General features: G+C 35.0%; 2 protein-coding genes across 4 annotated transcripts in view; both read left to right on the top strand.

Moving 5' to 3' along the window:
- Positions 1-672: 672 nt before the first annotated feature.
- LOC143342763 (uncharacterized) lies at positions 673-8,840 on the top strand. 2 transcript variants are annotated; one of them, XM_076766979.1, is made up of 5 exons: positions 673-983; positions 1,232-1,627; positions 1,722-1,805; positions 1,935-3,661; positions 3,736-3,863. In XM_076766979.1, exons 1-5 carry the CDS (start codon positions 966-968, stop codon positions 3,746-3,748), a joined length of 2,238 nt encoding a protein of 745 aa, XP_076623094.1. In that variant the 5' UTR covers positions 673-965; the 3' UTR covers positions 3,749-3,863. The 2 variants fall into 2 exon arrangements, with proteins under 2 accessions (XP_076623094.1, XP_076623093.1); XM_076766978.1 differs by having other exon boundaries at positions 1,935-8,840.
- Positions 8,841-9,746: 906 nt separating this feature from the next.
- The window catches only part of Stum (mechanosensory transduction mediator stumble), a 46,334-nt gene continuing 41,231 nt past the window's right edge, over positions 9,747-14,849 (top strand). Inside the window, exon 1 of one of the 2 annotated variants that reach the window (XM_076766256.1) lies at positions 9,747-9,808. The gene's annotated coding sequence lies outside the window, so the exon portion shown is untranslated. Of the gene's footprint in view, positions 9,809-13,860; positions 13,900-14,849 lie in introns of those variants that run through there. The other variant, XM_076766255.1, reaches the window with a different exon arrangement.

Below are 14,849 nucleotides of genomic sequence, written 5' to 3'. Positions count from 1 at the left end.
AGAGTCTGCAAGTTGCTGTTGGCTGGGAAGATTGATGTACATATATTTCATTTGTTTTTATTTGATATTTATTCATTTAATTAATTAAAACAGAAGGATTGAGTCAGTCTGTCACAAGCTCCCAATGTACAAGCTTATATACATTTGTTGTTAATAAAATGTTTAATGTTTAAAGTTTAATTAACGTTGCTATTTAATTTGGTACAAAGTCTACCATACCTTAGCCCTTCTGTTGCTAAAAAGCTCAAGCTTGTCGAGAAATTCATCTAGCGTTGAAGATAACGAACTATTCTACGACAAACTTGGGCGTTTTAGCATCAGGGGGTTCGAGGTCGAGAAATAAGCACCATCTATCGTTGAAAATAACAAACTATTCCACGACAAACTTGGGCGTTTTAGCACCAGGGGGTTTGAGGTCGAAAATAAGCGCCATCTATTGTTGATAATAATGAACAAGTCCACGACAAACTTGGGCGTTTTAGCACCAGGGGGTTTGAGGTCGAAAAATAAGCGCCATCTATTGTTGAAAATAGTGAACTATTCCACGAAACTCGAGAGAGAGCATGTGTCAGTTTGCCTTTGTTGACTTTCCGAAACTCCACGGGCTCACGTATGCGTGATGTGGCATGTGTGAGTAGTGCACCGGGTGCTGAATCTGGCATCTCTACGACCGAGTGGCTTAGACGAGTTACCTATATAGATGTGTGGCAAACGACAGGGAAATTTTCAATCTGTCGTTTCATAGGTCTTTATCGCACATATTTCGAAATTTTTATTCAAGGCGTTATCGCGTACATTTTTTTCGTCACCGACGATGCTATGAAAAGATAAATTGCGCTGAAATGTGCACAAACTGTCCATATTTCTATACGAAGCGAACGATAGGGTTATGAGGCTCCAATTTCGAAGTCTCGCTATTCGTCAATATTTTTGCACTGTTTTTAATATAATTTCTGCAGTACACGATGGCTGAAAAATGTAAGGTATGTACGTTGCAATTAAACGAGTATAATACGGTAGTAAGGAGTATGTTTGAATAAAAAATTAAAATATAAGAAACTGAGTAATAAAGATCATAAATGGTTTGTTTAATCAATGAAATAACAAAATAAAAGACGTCAGATATAAGAAAGTAAACATATTGCAACTAATAATTGATCTTTAATCTTTTACAATAGGCTGACATTGCATTTTCTACCATATGTGACAGTTAGTATTACTTTTGTTTTAGGAATGTGGGTGTAAATGTGCAAACTGCACTCGTAATAATCAACAGCATAATGACATGCATTTACATGTAGAAATAGAAAATTTGCGCCAACATCTAATGGAAAGGGATAATCATATTGCTACAATGGAGACACAATTCCTAAATGAGGCTGATAAGTTTCCAAACGGAGAATTGGCTTCGATGAAGGAAGAACTTTTAATATGGCAGGAAAAATATTCAAGATTACACGATGCTCACAAACGTATTCAGAAAGTAAATCAAAATCTGGAGGATAAATTATTGAGGATCGTAGATAAATGCGAAACAGAGAAAAGTGCATTTACCAAGGATATTGCAACTTTATCTCACAGATTGGCTGATGCGAATTACACTATACATCGTTTAACGCAAGACAATGTATGTTTAAAATATAAAAAATTATTTTCCCCGACTAAATCATGGATAAAGCTCATTTCGAAAACCTATTAAAAAACGATATATTTTATTTCAGGAAAATTACAGAAATGATGTGAATTTGGCGATACAACTTCTTCACTGTAAACCTTCCAATTTTGTTGGTCAAAAATATGATTCTGTAAGTAGGTTATATTGACAGTAAGTTCTCGAGTTATGCATACCTAGAAATCAGTATAACTTCAGGACTTGCTATATTTGATCTTGTTGTATTACATGAATTATTCTTACAGTATTTATTTTTTTCCAGTTACCTACTGAAGTACAGGCTAAAGTTAGAACATATGTTGCACAAAAAAAACGTACGAATGATGCTCCTCCCGATGTCAAAAGTATTACAGTACCAATTTCAACGTTTCCACCAACAGCTATGGTGTATAATGTAACTAAGCCTGCACTTGACAAACTTAGCGACGATGATAGCGATGATTCTAAGCCACCGGTAGACGTTGTCTCTGCCGCAATAATGGCCAAAGTGTTAGAAGACCGAGAAAAAGAACGAATATTTTCAAAGCATTGTGATACATGTACTTGTCATAGGAGCATTTTGATGGTTGATGCTGAAACTCAAACAAACGTGCAAGACGTCTTTTCTTGTAACGATTGTGCTTTGAAATATGCGCAAAATGTAGAGAAATATTCAGATAACATGAAAAATACCGACACAACTTGCCAAAATAAGGAAAGTCAACACTCTATGTTACACATAACTTATCACGAGGTAAATGAAAATGTTAGTAATAATAAAATGCAATATCAGAGCAATTGTACAAAGACTACTAGCAGTCATAATTTATGCACAAAAGATAAGTTTGTAAGTAGAAATGGTAATGTTGTAGAAAGTGTAAAGGAAGATGGTCGTGTAAATCCCAATACAAAGGCTAGTTTAAATAAAAAGAACTCGTTGCGTCGTAGTGATTTGCAAATTCAAAGCGTGTTTCAAAATCAGAGCGCAAACGCGACGAAACAGATAATGCCTCAAAAGATAAGTAATATGTGTACTAATAACAAAATGAATTCTGACAAGGGAAAACAGGTGAAACCGTATAAAAAATGCGAATCACAAATCGATAGTACATTCAATTCAAGTCATTGGAAAAACTTAGAAAAGAAATCCTCTAGCCATAGTCATATAGTTCCTGAAAATTCCAACAGTTATTTCGATGGAAAAGAGCAAAGTCCCATTGACATCATTAATGATAGATTGTGGAAAAATGAATGGACGAAATTAAAATCACAAACTAATAAGGACAGTAAAAATATAAACAAAGTCTATAGCGATATAGAAATTGATATTATTAACGACAGAGTTTGGAAGAATGATAAGTCAACGGAGGAAATCCATCTGCCAGCACAGTTAACTTTAATAGAAGTGAAAAACATAGATAACAATTCAAACCAAAATGATCCTAGACAAATGGAAGTTGCCACTAGTCCAAGTTTTAGTAGCGATAGTATAGTAATTTCAACTTCCGATCCCTCTAGCAGCTCTAGCGACGTTGTTCAGTCTCTTAGCGGAACGAATTTGCACAACGTCGTTAATTCAAAACCCAGTAACCAAAATCGAATAACTGGTCCAAGAAATTGTCTTGTGAGAGTCACACCGGGATCAAAAAATATTCTTCTAGATAATGCTGGACATTATAAAACTGTATTATACACTAGTGGAAGTAACAAACAAAGTACTGGTTTAATACAGTCGAAAGAATTATCTCGATCCGGATCAGAAAGATCAATTTCAACCAGTAGCGAGGAAAGCTCTCCGATTTTGCTACATGACAATAATCAATTACAAAGAGTAGCTGAATGGGTTCAGTCATCTGTACACATGGACAATTCTGTGTCAGGTTACACGAAATTGAAGCCTAACGAAAACATAACGAACAAGAGATCGTTATTGTATTCAAACGAGTCGCAAACAAAGTCCAAACCGTTCGAAGACGCTGCGAGGTTACATGAAAATACTCAAGAGAAAAAGTGCGAAAATTTAGTAGTAAACGTTCACGATCTCGACGAGGAAAATTTAAATAATGATGTAAATAATTTTTCAGCAAATGTAAATAATGTTGAGCCAGACAAAGAAAAAGATTTAATATCTTTCGACATTTCAAACGAGGAGGAGAAGGACGTGTCCAAAGCTTCCAACAAAATGGATAACGCAGATTTTAATTATGAAGTTAAAATCACTAAAGAAATGGAAGAAACTTACCTAAAACTAGCCGCAAGTTTAGACCATGCCACGTTAAACTTACCACGTACAGATAGTGCAGATTTAACAATTGAAAAGTATAGAAAAGATCATAAAAGACTTCAAAGGAGCCTCGAGAAGGCGGGATCAAAAATGTAAAGTATTTCAGCAAATATTTCAGAAAATTATTAGTACTATCACAGCAGGGAGTTCCTTTAAAGATAACAGAGCGTTATTTTTTGTAACTATATGAAACTAAGGCTGTACCAAGATCAGTAGCTTAGGAGAAAACATTCTATACACCACTGCAGACATAGAATTATATTTATTTAATTTGTATAGTTAATGTTAGCATTGCAGCTTTATTACCTGATGAATGAGATTCGGTTGTGTGGCAGTCGTAAAATGTTGCTGAGATATATATAATTATTTAGCAGTTACAGTGGACGATTCTCTTACAGCTAATATGTGTAATCGGATGAACAGAATCTTGAAATTCTTTAAATATTTATTAAATTCTTTCAATGTATAAACGGTATGGAGCCACTTTACAATCGATATGAGAGATATTGTCATTTTATTTTAATTTCGTTGACTCTATATAGTATTTTATAGAGCCATTCTATGTCGAAAAATAGCCCGATTAAATTAGACGACGAAACTTTTATTCTTGTTACTGCGATTAAATATTATAGAACGAATTACGTTCGTTTGTATTGAAACGTGACAATATTTAAGATTCGTTGTCAGATGTCAGCAGCTATGTTCTGGATGCGATATATTAGCGCGTGCTACTTCCAATGATTAGGGTCACGCCGCAAAATGTTTGCATTGCAAAACAAGATCCTTCGAACTCATTTGATACGAGAAACATTGATAATTGTATCGACAGCGTTAACGTGTAAAATTCAAAAATTTTATTTGACGATCGTGTCGCATACGTAGTGATAGAACGAATAATATATTGTATTTTCCTTGAGTGCTCGAAACGATATGACAGAATATAGCGGTGACAATATTAATAGTTGAGCTAATTATTAAGGTGTATCTGTGAAGCAACGTTTTAAGGAACTTCGTTGCATACGCGCAAGCAGAATATTTATGGGGAAAATCTATAACAAAAATTTTTTTCGCGAAAAGATCATTATCTGTGTTAAAGAATAATCATGGTACCAAAGTTGAAAGCAATTGTTGCAAGTTAATACGTTTAGTACTTATTTAATTATCCGCTTAAATCAGTGTATCATAGTATAATTATCGTCCGTTTTCTTTTGCACGTCTCCCTATATGTGTTTTTTTTCTCGAAGAATACATGTGATTTCTGTAAAAATAAAAAAAGAAGAAATAGGAATGTGCTACATGTATGTAATTAGGTAAAGTCCGTTGGAAATGGATCTTTGCCTGATTTTTAATTAGTCGGTCTAAACTGATAGAGAAAGGTGAGAATTACTAACTTTTGTTTGCATAAAAAGTAAAAATTCAAAACTATATTTTAATAAATCATGGTAATTCCTGCTTTCGAGTGACAAAATCACAGCCTCGTGTAAAACTTTAAAGCGATGCGTCGCGTATATCTTTATGAAAGTGTTGCCAACAGATTGGCGTGATCCTTACGACGAAAATGAGTTCAAACGCAACCTCGTTCGAATTTATCTTTAATTATACGTTATTCGAATTATTTCTGAAAAATTTTCAATCGTATTTAATTAAAAATAGTCTGTACGAAGTCGCGTTTGAATTTATTTTTAGGGGGAAAACCTCGCTAATTCATTAGTAATACTTAAAGATATAAATATAAAAATTTTTACTGGAGGAATAAATCGATCTTGTCAGTCGAGAATTATAAAAAATTGTCACTTGAAAATTGGAAAATACTGTATTATAAACAATTAGTATAAGTCTATTTATTTTTTGTAATTTTTTCGATAATTTTATTTGAAGGCAAGAGCGCTTATTAATCGGTCAAGATTATACTTGAACAGCGATTTTTTGAGCGTGTAGTGAATTGTCGGGGCGATAGAGATAAACCAGTGCTGTTTATACGGTTCTATCCCTCTTTATATGTCATATTACATTTGTATGGGGTGTGAACCATAACGTAACGTCATTAATGTTCCAGTCCTATGTTAACGGAAACGATTAGGGGAAGATCTCTAAATTCCGAAGCTTACGTTCGACAGCGCTGCGTTAAATAACATTGCTGATCTTGCAGTCTATGCTTGTAACCTGTTTTATCAAGATACTTCAAACTCTAAAATATTGCATTTCGATGCATGCTGCAAGAAATGCAAATAAGTATTGCTCCCCGATTTCGAATACGTGCGATAGAAAGTTCTGCGTTACGCGAATGTTACAATGGCGCGGTGAATCGAACCAGGACGTGTGTTAGAAATTAATTACAAATACATGTAAATATATACTATATACGCATATGCATATATAAACAATAATAGCAAATCGCTGGAGATACAAACATGTGCAAATGTTGTCTTACGTTCAAGATGCGGATGAAAATCGGAAAGATCGTGGTACTTTTAGGTTGTTCAGTATCCGAACCTAATTGATTTTTATAGCACCGTTAAGTGTAAGATGTTTTTTAAATTAACAATCATTGAGGAGGTAGTCTGGCCTGGAGAATGCTTTAGGCTTCCTTTGAGTATTAATTAAAAAAAGAATCGTTAGACTTATCGATTTCAAATTTTGTACACATATTTGTGCATATTTCGGGCGCTTAAATGTTTTATTTTAAGCATTCATGATTTTACATTTTCGAGTTATGTACTATTGCGTTGGACACAGAGGAAAAAGTTGTTTGATCTCCAGAATCAAAAACAGCAAATAGATTGTGATTATAATATGATTGCGGCTATCGTGTGAACTAAGATTTAAAAAAAATAATCAAAATTGCAAAATTGCCGTCCTTGGAAAGAAAAATGTTCAATTTTTGACAGAAATTTTAGCCTTTATTATGCAATAATAATTAAAAGTTTTTAACGTATAAAGTTAATCCTAGTTCATACGATACGCGGACTTGAACTATATATGTGTGCAATGTTTCAAGTCAATTGGTTAATTGCATCTTAAGATATAGTGGACGCCAGTTTAAAAAATGTTATTTCAAGAAAAAACTGCTTCGAAGTTTGATACAGTCGAAAGGTGTATAATATGTAACTTAGTTTAATCGACCTGTGCGAGGTCAATTTTTCGAATTTTGGAAATTCGAATTCGACAACATATATTCTGGATATCTAAAAGTTTAAGAAAACGTAAAGGGAAAATTGATGTTTTCTAAGATCTAGACCAGACTATCCTCGTAATTAAAGAGGTATATGAGTCGTCGGTATATCGATGAGCAAGTTATAAGTATACAGGGTGTAAGAAAATATTTGTCATGGCTTCAACAGATGAATCTACACATTTTAATTGGTAAAGATTTCTAAAACAAACTAAATTCAAGCTCCAAAGGTTACTTGTTTATTCCTTACTTCATTCTACAAAACAAACTAGGTTCTTCAGTATTGGTATACGTATATCAGTGATTTCTAAACACTTTGGAAGGTCTCCTTAAAAAAGAGAAATTTCTGCGCTCGAGATTTATAATTAAAATATTTTTGTTATATTTATTTTAACTAATTCAAAATTAAGTTTTTATTGATTTGATTCTCCACTCTTTGAATATACGAAATTATTCGATACATTGAATCTCAAGTGAGTGTTTCATGTCTATGGATATCCTTAACATTTGCTCAGACTATAGCGCGAAAAATAAAAATATTTAATAGTTTGTTAGTGTATTCAGGCCTGGCCTAGGTATGTTGGCGCTTAGGGCAACGATGGAACACGACGCTCTTCGTTTAAAAATGTTGATCTCAAATTTTCACCCTGAAAAAAAAAGAAAATTTCTGCCCTCAAAATAAGTGGTAGGTTTAAACGATACAAGAAAAATATACTTCTACAAATGATAAGCTTCCATTGTTACATCGTTAGGTACTTTGAGGCCTTGTCATTTTCTCCAGCTTGTATCTTTAAGACAAATGTATCGATTTGAAAGTTTTTTTTTTTTTTTTGTTTAAGTCGATATATTTTTCAAAATACAGAAGACTGTATAAGTGAGAAGTGTAAAAGTTATTTAATAACGAGGGAAACGCGAGTTTTAAAAATGAGCAGGATCTTTTAGACTTCCACGAGATAACTGAGGGTTGTTAGAAATAAATGTTTAAGTTATCCACATATTCTTCGTCTCTCTGGTATTGTAAGATGTTCCCCAGTTTGGAAAATACTGGATTCACCTGTGAAAACTGTGACGAATATCCGTTTAGAATAATCTGCGAAGTATATATTCCCGTCACTTTCAATATGCTTCAGACAAAATGGCGCCCTCCGAGTCTGCAAAAGTATCGATAAATGGAAATCACTAAGGGCATAGCAAAGCAAATTTCACATTCGAAACTCTAATAAGAATTATCGAAGTTACTCAATTTCGACGATAGCGAATAAATTGTAAAATTTGATTTTTGCGCGACGTTGGTAGAGGTTTACCAAGTGTTCTATCGATTCGATTATCAAAGATTGATAACTGTCCCTGCGGTTTTATTCGCATACCGCGTGTTTCGCTTCGATTCGTTTCATAAATGACTCGTGCTTCGATCCTAAAACAACTGGAAGAAAGAACGGGATCTCTAACTTTCCGAACTACCTCGTTGCATTCCTTAGTCTTTGATAAAGAAGAAGATACGACCTTCGTAAGACGACCAAGTTCTCTGGATTTCCCAAGCGCGGGAACGATTTCGCGTTAATATGCGTTAATCTTGTTAATTAATCGAGAACGGATCGATTGCTTTGGATTCGAGCATGGCACGAGTACACGTGTAACAGTTACCCATTTAAGTCAGGTGTACCATATGTAACGCGACGGTGATTATTATGTAAACTGTACATATACAATCGAATAAAATGTGTTTAAAAGGTGACGCTGCAGTTTTATTCCACGTATGATTTTATACAAAGCTGAGTCTTATATGAGTAAATAGGATCTTAAAATATGTTTATACATATTGTGCGAAAACCAGCATTTAATAATAACAGAATGATTAATGGAAAAGACTCTGCTTAGAATAATATTGTAATAAAGATTATAGGAATAAAACTGTATTCCAATAACTTTAACTAAAATAAAAAATAAACTGCGTATCATTTATAAACAAAGAACAGGGATTCTCAACAAAAAGACTCTGCTTATTAGAATAAGAGTCTATTAAAGATTTATATGAATAAAACTGAAATCCAATGACCATTTCAAAATAAAAAATTAACTGTGTGCCATTTATAAATAAAGAACAGGGATTCTGAATAAAAATTTATTCCAAGAAGTTATTGGAACAAATTTTCTTTTAGCTTGAGAATAAAGTTGGTAGTTTTCAAGGAAGAAGGATTCATTTTTATTCTGATAAACTATTTGGAAGTAGAATTCCTTTTACTTTTCATATTTATTATAGACTTATAAAGTGTGTAAATTTCCAAATTTGTAGAACTTTCTGTCATAGATTTGTAAAATGTATGAATTTCTTGTACAACTTTTCAGTTTCATAGCAGGGTTGGCGAACTGGCAGCTCGCGAGCCAGTTATGGTTGTTTCCCCTACTTTCCGGTTCCGCTCAGGCGCAGAAGAACTTCCCCCTTTGTACCTACTATGCAGAGCTGGGACGAAGGCTCGTTGAGAACCTAACTAGGTAGTACGAAATCTGACGGGCTTTCTGATAGTGGGAGAGACGGTTGACTGGTAGTGGGGACTCCTTTGGCTCTCTGTGGAGAAGTTAGTCACCCCTGCCACACACCACACACACGCAACATACATACTGCACGACCGAAACACACACCCAACATTCAGAAACGCTACATACAAACCTCACAGACAACACCATGTACCATGCATCGCACGTATGTAAACACTTTATTTATCATACAATATACAGTATAATAATTTACACGGTATTCTTGTACGCGTCTTTGTTTCAACGTGTTTTTATTTATTTTTACACGATTTTCTTAAACACGTTTGCAAAAACGTGCACTAATTACTTAACAGAAAATGTCACGAAAGTCATGCGTGTCCTGTACGAATATTTCAAATTTATCTTTTCTTCAATATACTGTAGATACACTATAGGTGTGTTTCCTTTTCATTCTTTCATTTTTAAACGTTTTTTTTTTACATGGTTTTACACAGGTATAATTATTTCCTGTTTCTCTTATTTGAATATTATCAAAATAAAATAATTATTTCGAGTCTGTACTATATTTTCTGAATGTTATTTGCAAGATGTGCTGGGGACCATTTTTGTTAAAATTAAAGATTTTAGTAAAAATACAAAAGTATATTAGAATGTATATGTCAGTAATATCTTCTGACATGCTCTATTTTCCTGGTCAGAGGGGCTTCTAATCTCAATTTGGTCATGTCTATAGATAAATGGTTATTAAAAATAATATTTGAATTGATTTCTGGTATAGTTCGTTTTCGTACCATTCGCAATCACATCAGGCAATACCTGCTCATGTTATTATTTACATCCAAATAGTCTGATTTTTTGTATTTTTGTACAATCAATTTTGTGCATTACATAGTTATATTTTCCATTATTCCAGTATTTCTTTCATGGGCTTTTCTGTATTTCTGTCTATTATTCTTGTATTGAAAAACTATTTTGAAATTTAATTTACTGAAATTTTATCAATTTTTATGTACAGGATAGCGAGTACATACGTATAATCTTTGTTACTATTATCGTGAATCTATAGTGCGCGTATTTTTATTTGTTTTCGAGTAAAGGTGGTAGTATTACCTTTAAGAATATTTTTGATTATTTTTATAGAATTTTTTCGTTTTGTTCGTTGCATAATTTATCATCAGATTTCAGTATAAACTGCACGGATACCACAAAAAAAATCTGACGCACGGTTGCTGCCGTGCTATCGGAAGCATACATGCACGAAATTGATCCCACACGATCAGGCCGAGCCCAGCTCGCTTAAATCAAGCTAATGTTCCAATAATTTGGATCCAGTAGACCTGGTTCGACCAAATGAATGAATGAATGGCCTCGCCTGCGAGTTTACGCTATACATGCAACGCTTGCGTAGTATAACGCGCATTCAAACGGTTCTCGGTTGTCTATAATTGTTGTAACACATTTTGTAGTATACATACAATTGAGTGCGTGGGTGGACGACTAACCGTAGTATACTCGACGATCGATATTATAGACGAAAATCAGGAATAGTGTTATTTTACTACGTTCGAAACTCTCTTTCTTTCAACTTTCTTGCTTTTTCCTTACTCGAGTCGCACTTTCAACCTTGGTATTAGAAATTTCGTACAACGAGTACGTTACTATTGCAACTCGTACAATGTACGTTGTTTAGAATTTTTTTGTGCCTTTAATAATGCAAATTATCGAGATTAACATAATTCTATGGTATAGAGAAGAAAATTTGCATTTCGGTGACACGCAACCCTCAAATGAAGGGGCCTATTCAAGACGAAATGTTTATTTGGGAAATTTTTTTACTAATTTTATTGAAGTACACTAATTAGATTCGAATACACATTATCTATCACATGTCTCCTACACTTTAATAGAGAAAGTATTCAAAAATTGCTGTCGTGTACAGGATGTTTCGAAAATTTTGCCAGCGAATTTAGAGATGCATTCTACGTAGAATTCTATATAGAATTACGCGAAGCAATTTTGAAGTAAATATTAAATCTGGTGGGACATTTGCCAAGTAGTTGTATCAACAACTTTACTTTCCTTTTTCTCGTGCAACGCAAACAATCGATGCAATGCATGCAATTCCCTTAGAAATTAACCGGAAGTATTCGAATACATGTGAAAGTCCACGATACGGTATTTCAACGCGCGTGTGTCTTCTAATGGAGGCCACTTCGAACACTTACTGAGAAATTATGCAGTAACAGTTTGTGCGAACTGCATGCAATAACATGACTTAATACTTCTGTAATTTCTGTAATGTAGGGACTAATAAAGTGTAATATATAAATTTATTTATTTATTTCATTTTAATTTATTTTAAACTGTTTCACATATGACAATAAAATGTAATACGTAAATATATATGTAAGTAGATAGGTAGTAAGCAAATAATGATAGTAAATTTAATAGCAGACTAAATATAGTTCGTAAGGTTATTGTTTACTTATATAAAATAAGCAAAATATTCGATTTTGTAATTTTTGAATTTGTAGTAGTAGATTTTGAAATGCAAATGGACGTGGAGGTGCAGGGAACATCCTAAGAATTTAAATTGTTTTTTTTATCGTAAGATTTTTGGAAGAAACATTAGGATCAGTAGATGAAGGCGAAAATTATGTTTCTTGCAAGAATAAGGAGATACACTCATTTTTTGGAAAAAACGCGAATATTAATGTTATTGAATGATTGGAAATACAATGTTATCATTGTTTATTTAGTTCATATACAAGGGATATTGTTAAGAAGGCAACGTATATGACTAATATAAGGTATTAATGTTTCGATGTGTAGATATCAATGACTGTAAGCGAAGAAACTCCTAAATTGGGCGTTTCGATGTGTCTGTGTGTGTCACGGGTGTGGGTGTTAAAGGGTTAATAGCTAAACACGAGACGATCCTGCACGTTCCCACTACCTGATCATGCTTAGATCCCGAGTGATATGACCAAAATCTTACTCGTAATGAAATCGTACGAGAAATGTCTTTATTTTTTCGACAAAACTTGGTTTTGGTCGCTTTATTTATAGTTATAGTTTTCTTGCGGCTAACAAGACATATTTTCAAGTATTAAGGTCGTCCCATATGTTCGTATCGAGTTTTGCACTACAACTTGAAGCAATATTTCAAAGGTGTCATGGAATTTAATGGAAAACCGTAAATCCCTTTTCATTAGACAACTCCCGCCCCTTCCTTTGGAAAAGCCATTATATCGTCGCTATAAAGTTCCTTTGATTTTTGATTAAAATGTAGTTCAAAGCTATTCCTTAAAACGTCATTTTCAAATTTATACGCTCCATTTCTTATCTCCAGTTATTAAGTGCTTTAGGAAAGGTTTGGTTTCATTATATGTTAATAAAAATAATAAGAAAATTTGTGCATCCCGTAGTTCGAGGTTTGACATTATAACTATTTGTTTCAAATTTCTATGAATTATTGATGTTATTTAAAATTTCCAAAATCCTCCAAGCTGACAAATTCTAGAAAACAAATAAAATTTGTCAGTTCAGGAAATTTCTAAAATTTTAAACATTCTAACATCATGAAACAATTGATTTCTTGATCGTGCTTGAGCCTGATTGAATGAATATTTTCATTAGCATAGAATAAAACCGAACCTTATAAGAAATAAAATACAACAATCTCCAGGCTTTAATGAAAAGCATTGAACTGTATCTTAATAAAAACTCAAAGAAGTTTTGTAGCGATGATATAATGGCTCTGCCAAAAAAAGAGGAGGGAGTTGTCGAACGAGGGGAGGTTTACTGTTTTTCATAAAATTCCATTACATGTTTAAAATATTGCTTCAAGCTATAGACCAAAATTCTGCACGAACATATGGACAATCTAATATTTTAATTAATTTCCACTATCCATTCACTTTTGTCCTCGACTGTAAATGGAGTTCCACTCCAAACCGCGATGTCCACAAAATGCCACCCTCTCCTTTACGCTGGAAATGAGCGCCGTAGATCCTCCGGCGAAGAAATTGCTGGTTTATCAGCGTCGTTTCCTTGGACGCCTGGACATCGCGCGAGCGCCTCCCAAGTGACCAACCTCGTACCCTCGCTTTCACGACGTGCAGCCGAGTCGGCCAACCCCGAGGCAGTAAGGACGCGTTCGTGCTCACGCGAAGACGCGGACCGACGCCGCGGCCGACCGACGTCGATGCCGACTACCGACCCTTCCTTGAGGCTTGCACCCTCGTAAATGCACCCTGCCCGGCGACTCGGCCTCGCTGTCCACCTGGTAGCCAGGTAAGCCATCGACTACGTTTTCCTAAACTTTGGCTTACGGGCGCTTGGCCGTCGAGTTTGGAATTAACCAACGTGGAATCTCGTTTCTCCGTTCACGAAGTGCAAAGTATACTCGCTCGGAAGACACCGATTACCTTGACGCAACATCGTCCAGGTGATAAACGTTAAAAAAAGTGTAGAAAATACGATCTCGACCGGAGACACTCCAAACAATTAACGCTGTCTTCATCCCCCACTGCTTTCGCTGGCTGTACTTCTTCCAACGAGCACTCCACGAAACTATTTTTGTTCTCTTGTATCAACGCTTCGAATCCGCTTCGATGATTCAGAACGTTAGATTTGTGGTGTTTAACATTATTCTTTTGCTCTGTGTGTTTGCGACTGGGTTCGATCTGGTTGAAGGTGTTCATGAAAATAGCGACCACCGATGTTTCTCTGTGATGTATCACCGAACTGTAATATGTCTTGTTGTATATCCGACACCGGTAAGATAACGTTCGAAAAGTGTAGAAAATATAATCTTACGATTCACGAACGCGTCGTCTTCACCCCCTACCGTTCCGCTGGCTTTGATTCTTCCAGTACGTCGCGAAACTATTTTCGTCTCTTTGTATCTGTATTTAGGATTGCGTTAGATTCCGTGATGTTAATCGTTTGTTGTGTTCGCGGGTGGCTAGGACTGGGTGGGTTTTGAAATTTTTTGACGCATCGATGGAATTCGCGGCGGCTCGGCTCTCGTGACTGGCGAGCACGAGGTCGTACTTGAAATTTCATGGGTCAGGCCTTTTTTTTCGGTCTGGGCTGGATAACATCTGCCTGCGCGATTATTATAACGGCTACCTTGACGCAGCGCCCCGCGCTGATTGCCCGCGAACGTATCACAGGTACGTACGAATGGTCGCGACTGTTTCACTTCGCGATTCATCGAGGTTAAACTCGTTCATGCGTCG

The sequence above is a fragment of the Colletes latitarsis genome, chromosome 6, assembly GCF_051014445.1.
Source record: "Colletes latitarsis isolate SP2378_abdomen chromosome 6, iyColLati1, whole genome shotgun sequence".
Taxonomy (NCBI): domain Eukaryota; kingdom Metazoa; phylum Arthropoda; class Insecta; order Hymenoptera; family Colletidae; genus Colletes; species Colletes latitarsis.
This window is presented reverse-complemented; position numbering and strand designations above follow the sequence as displayed.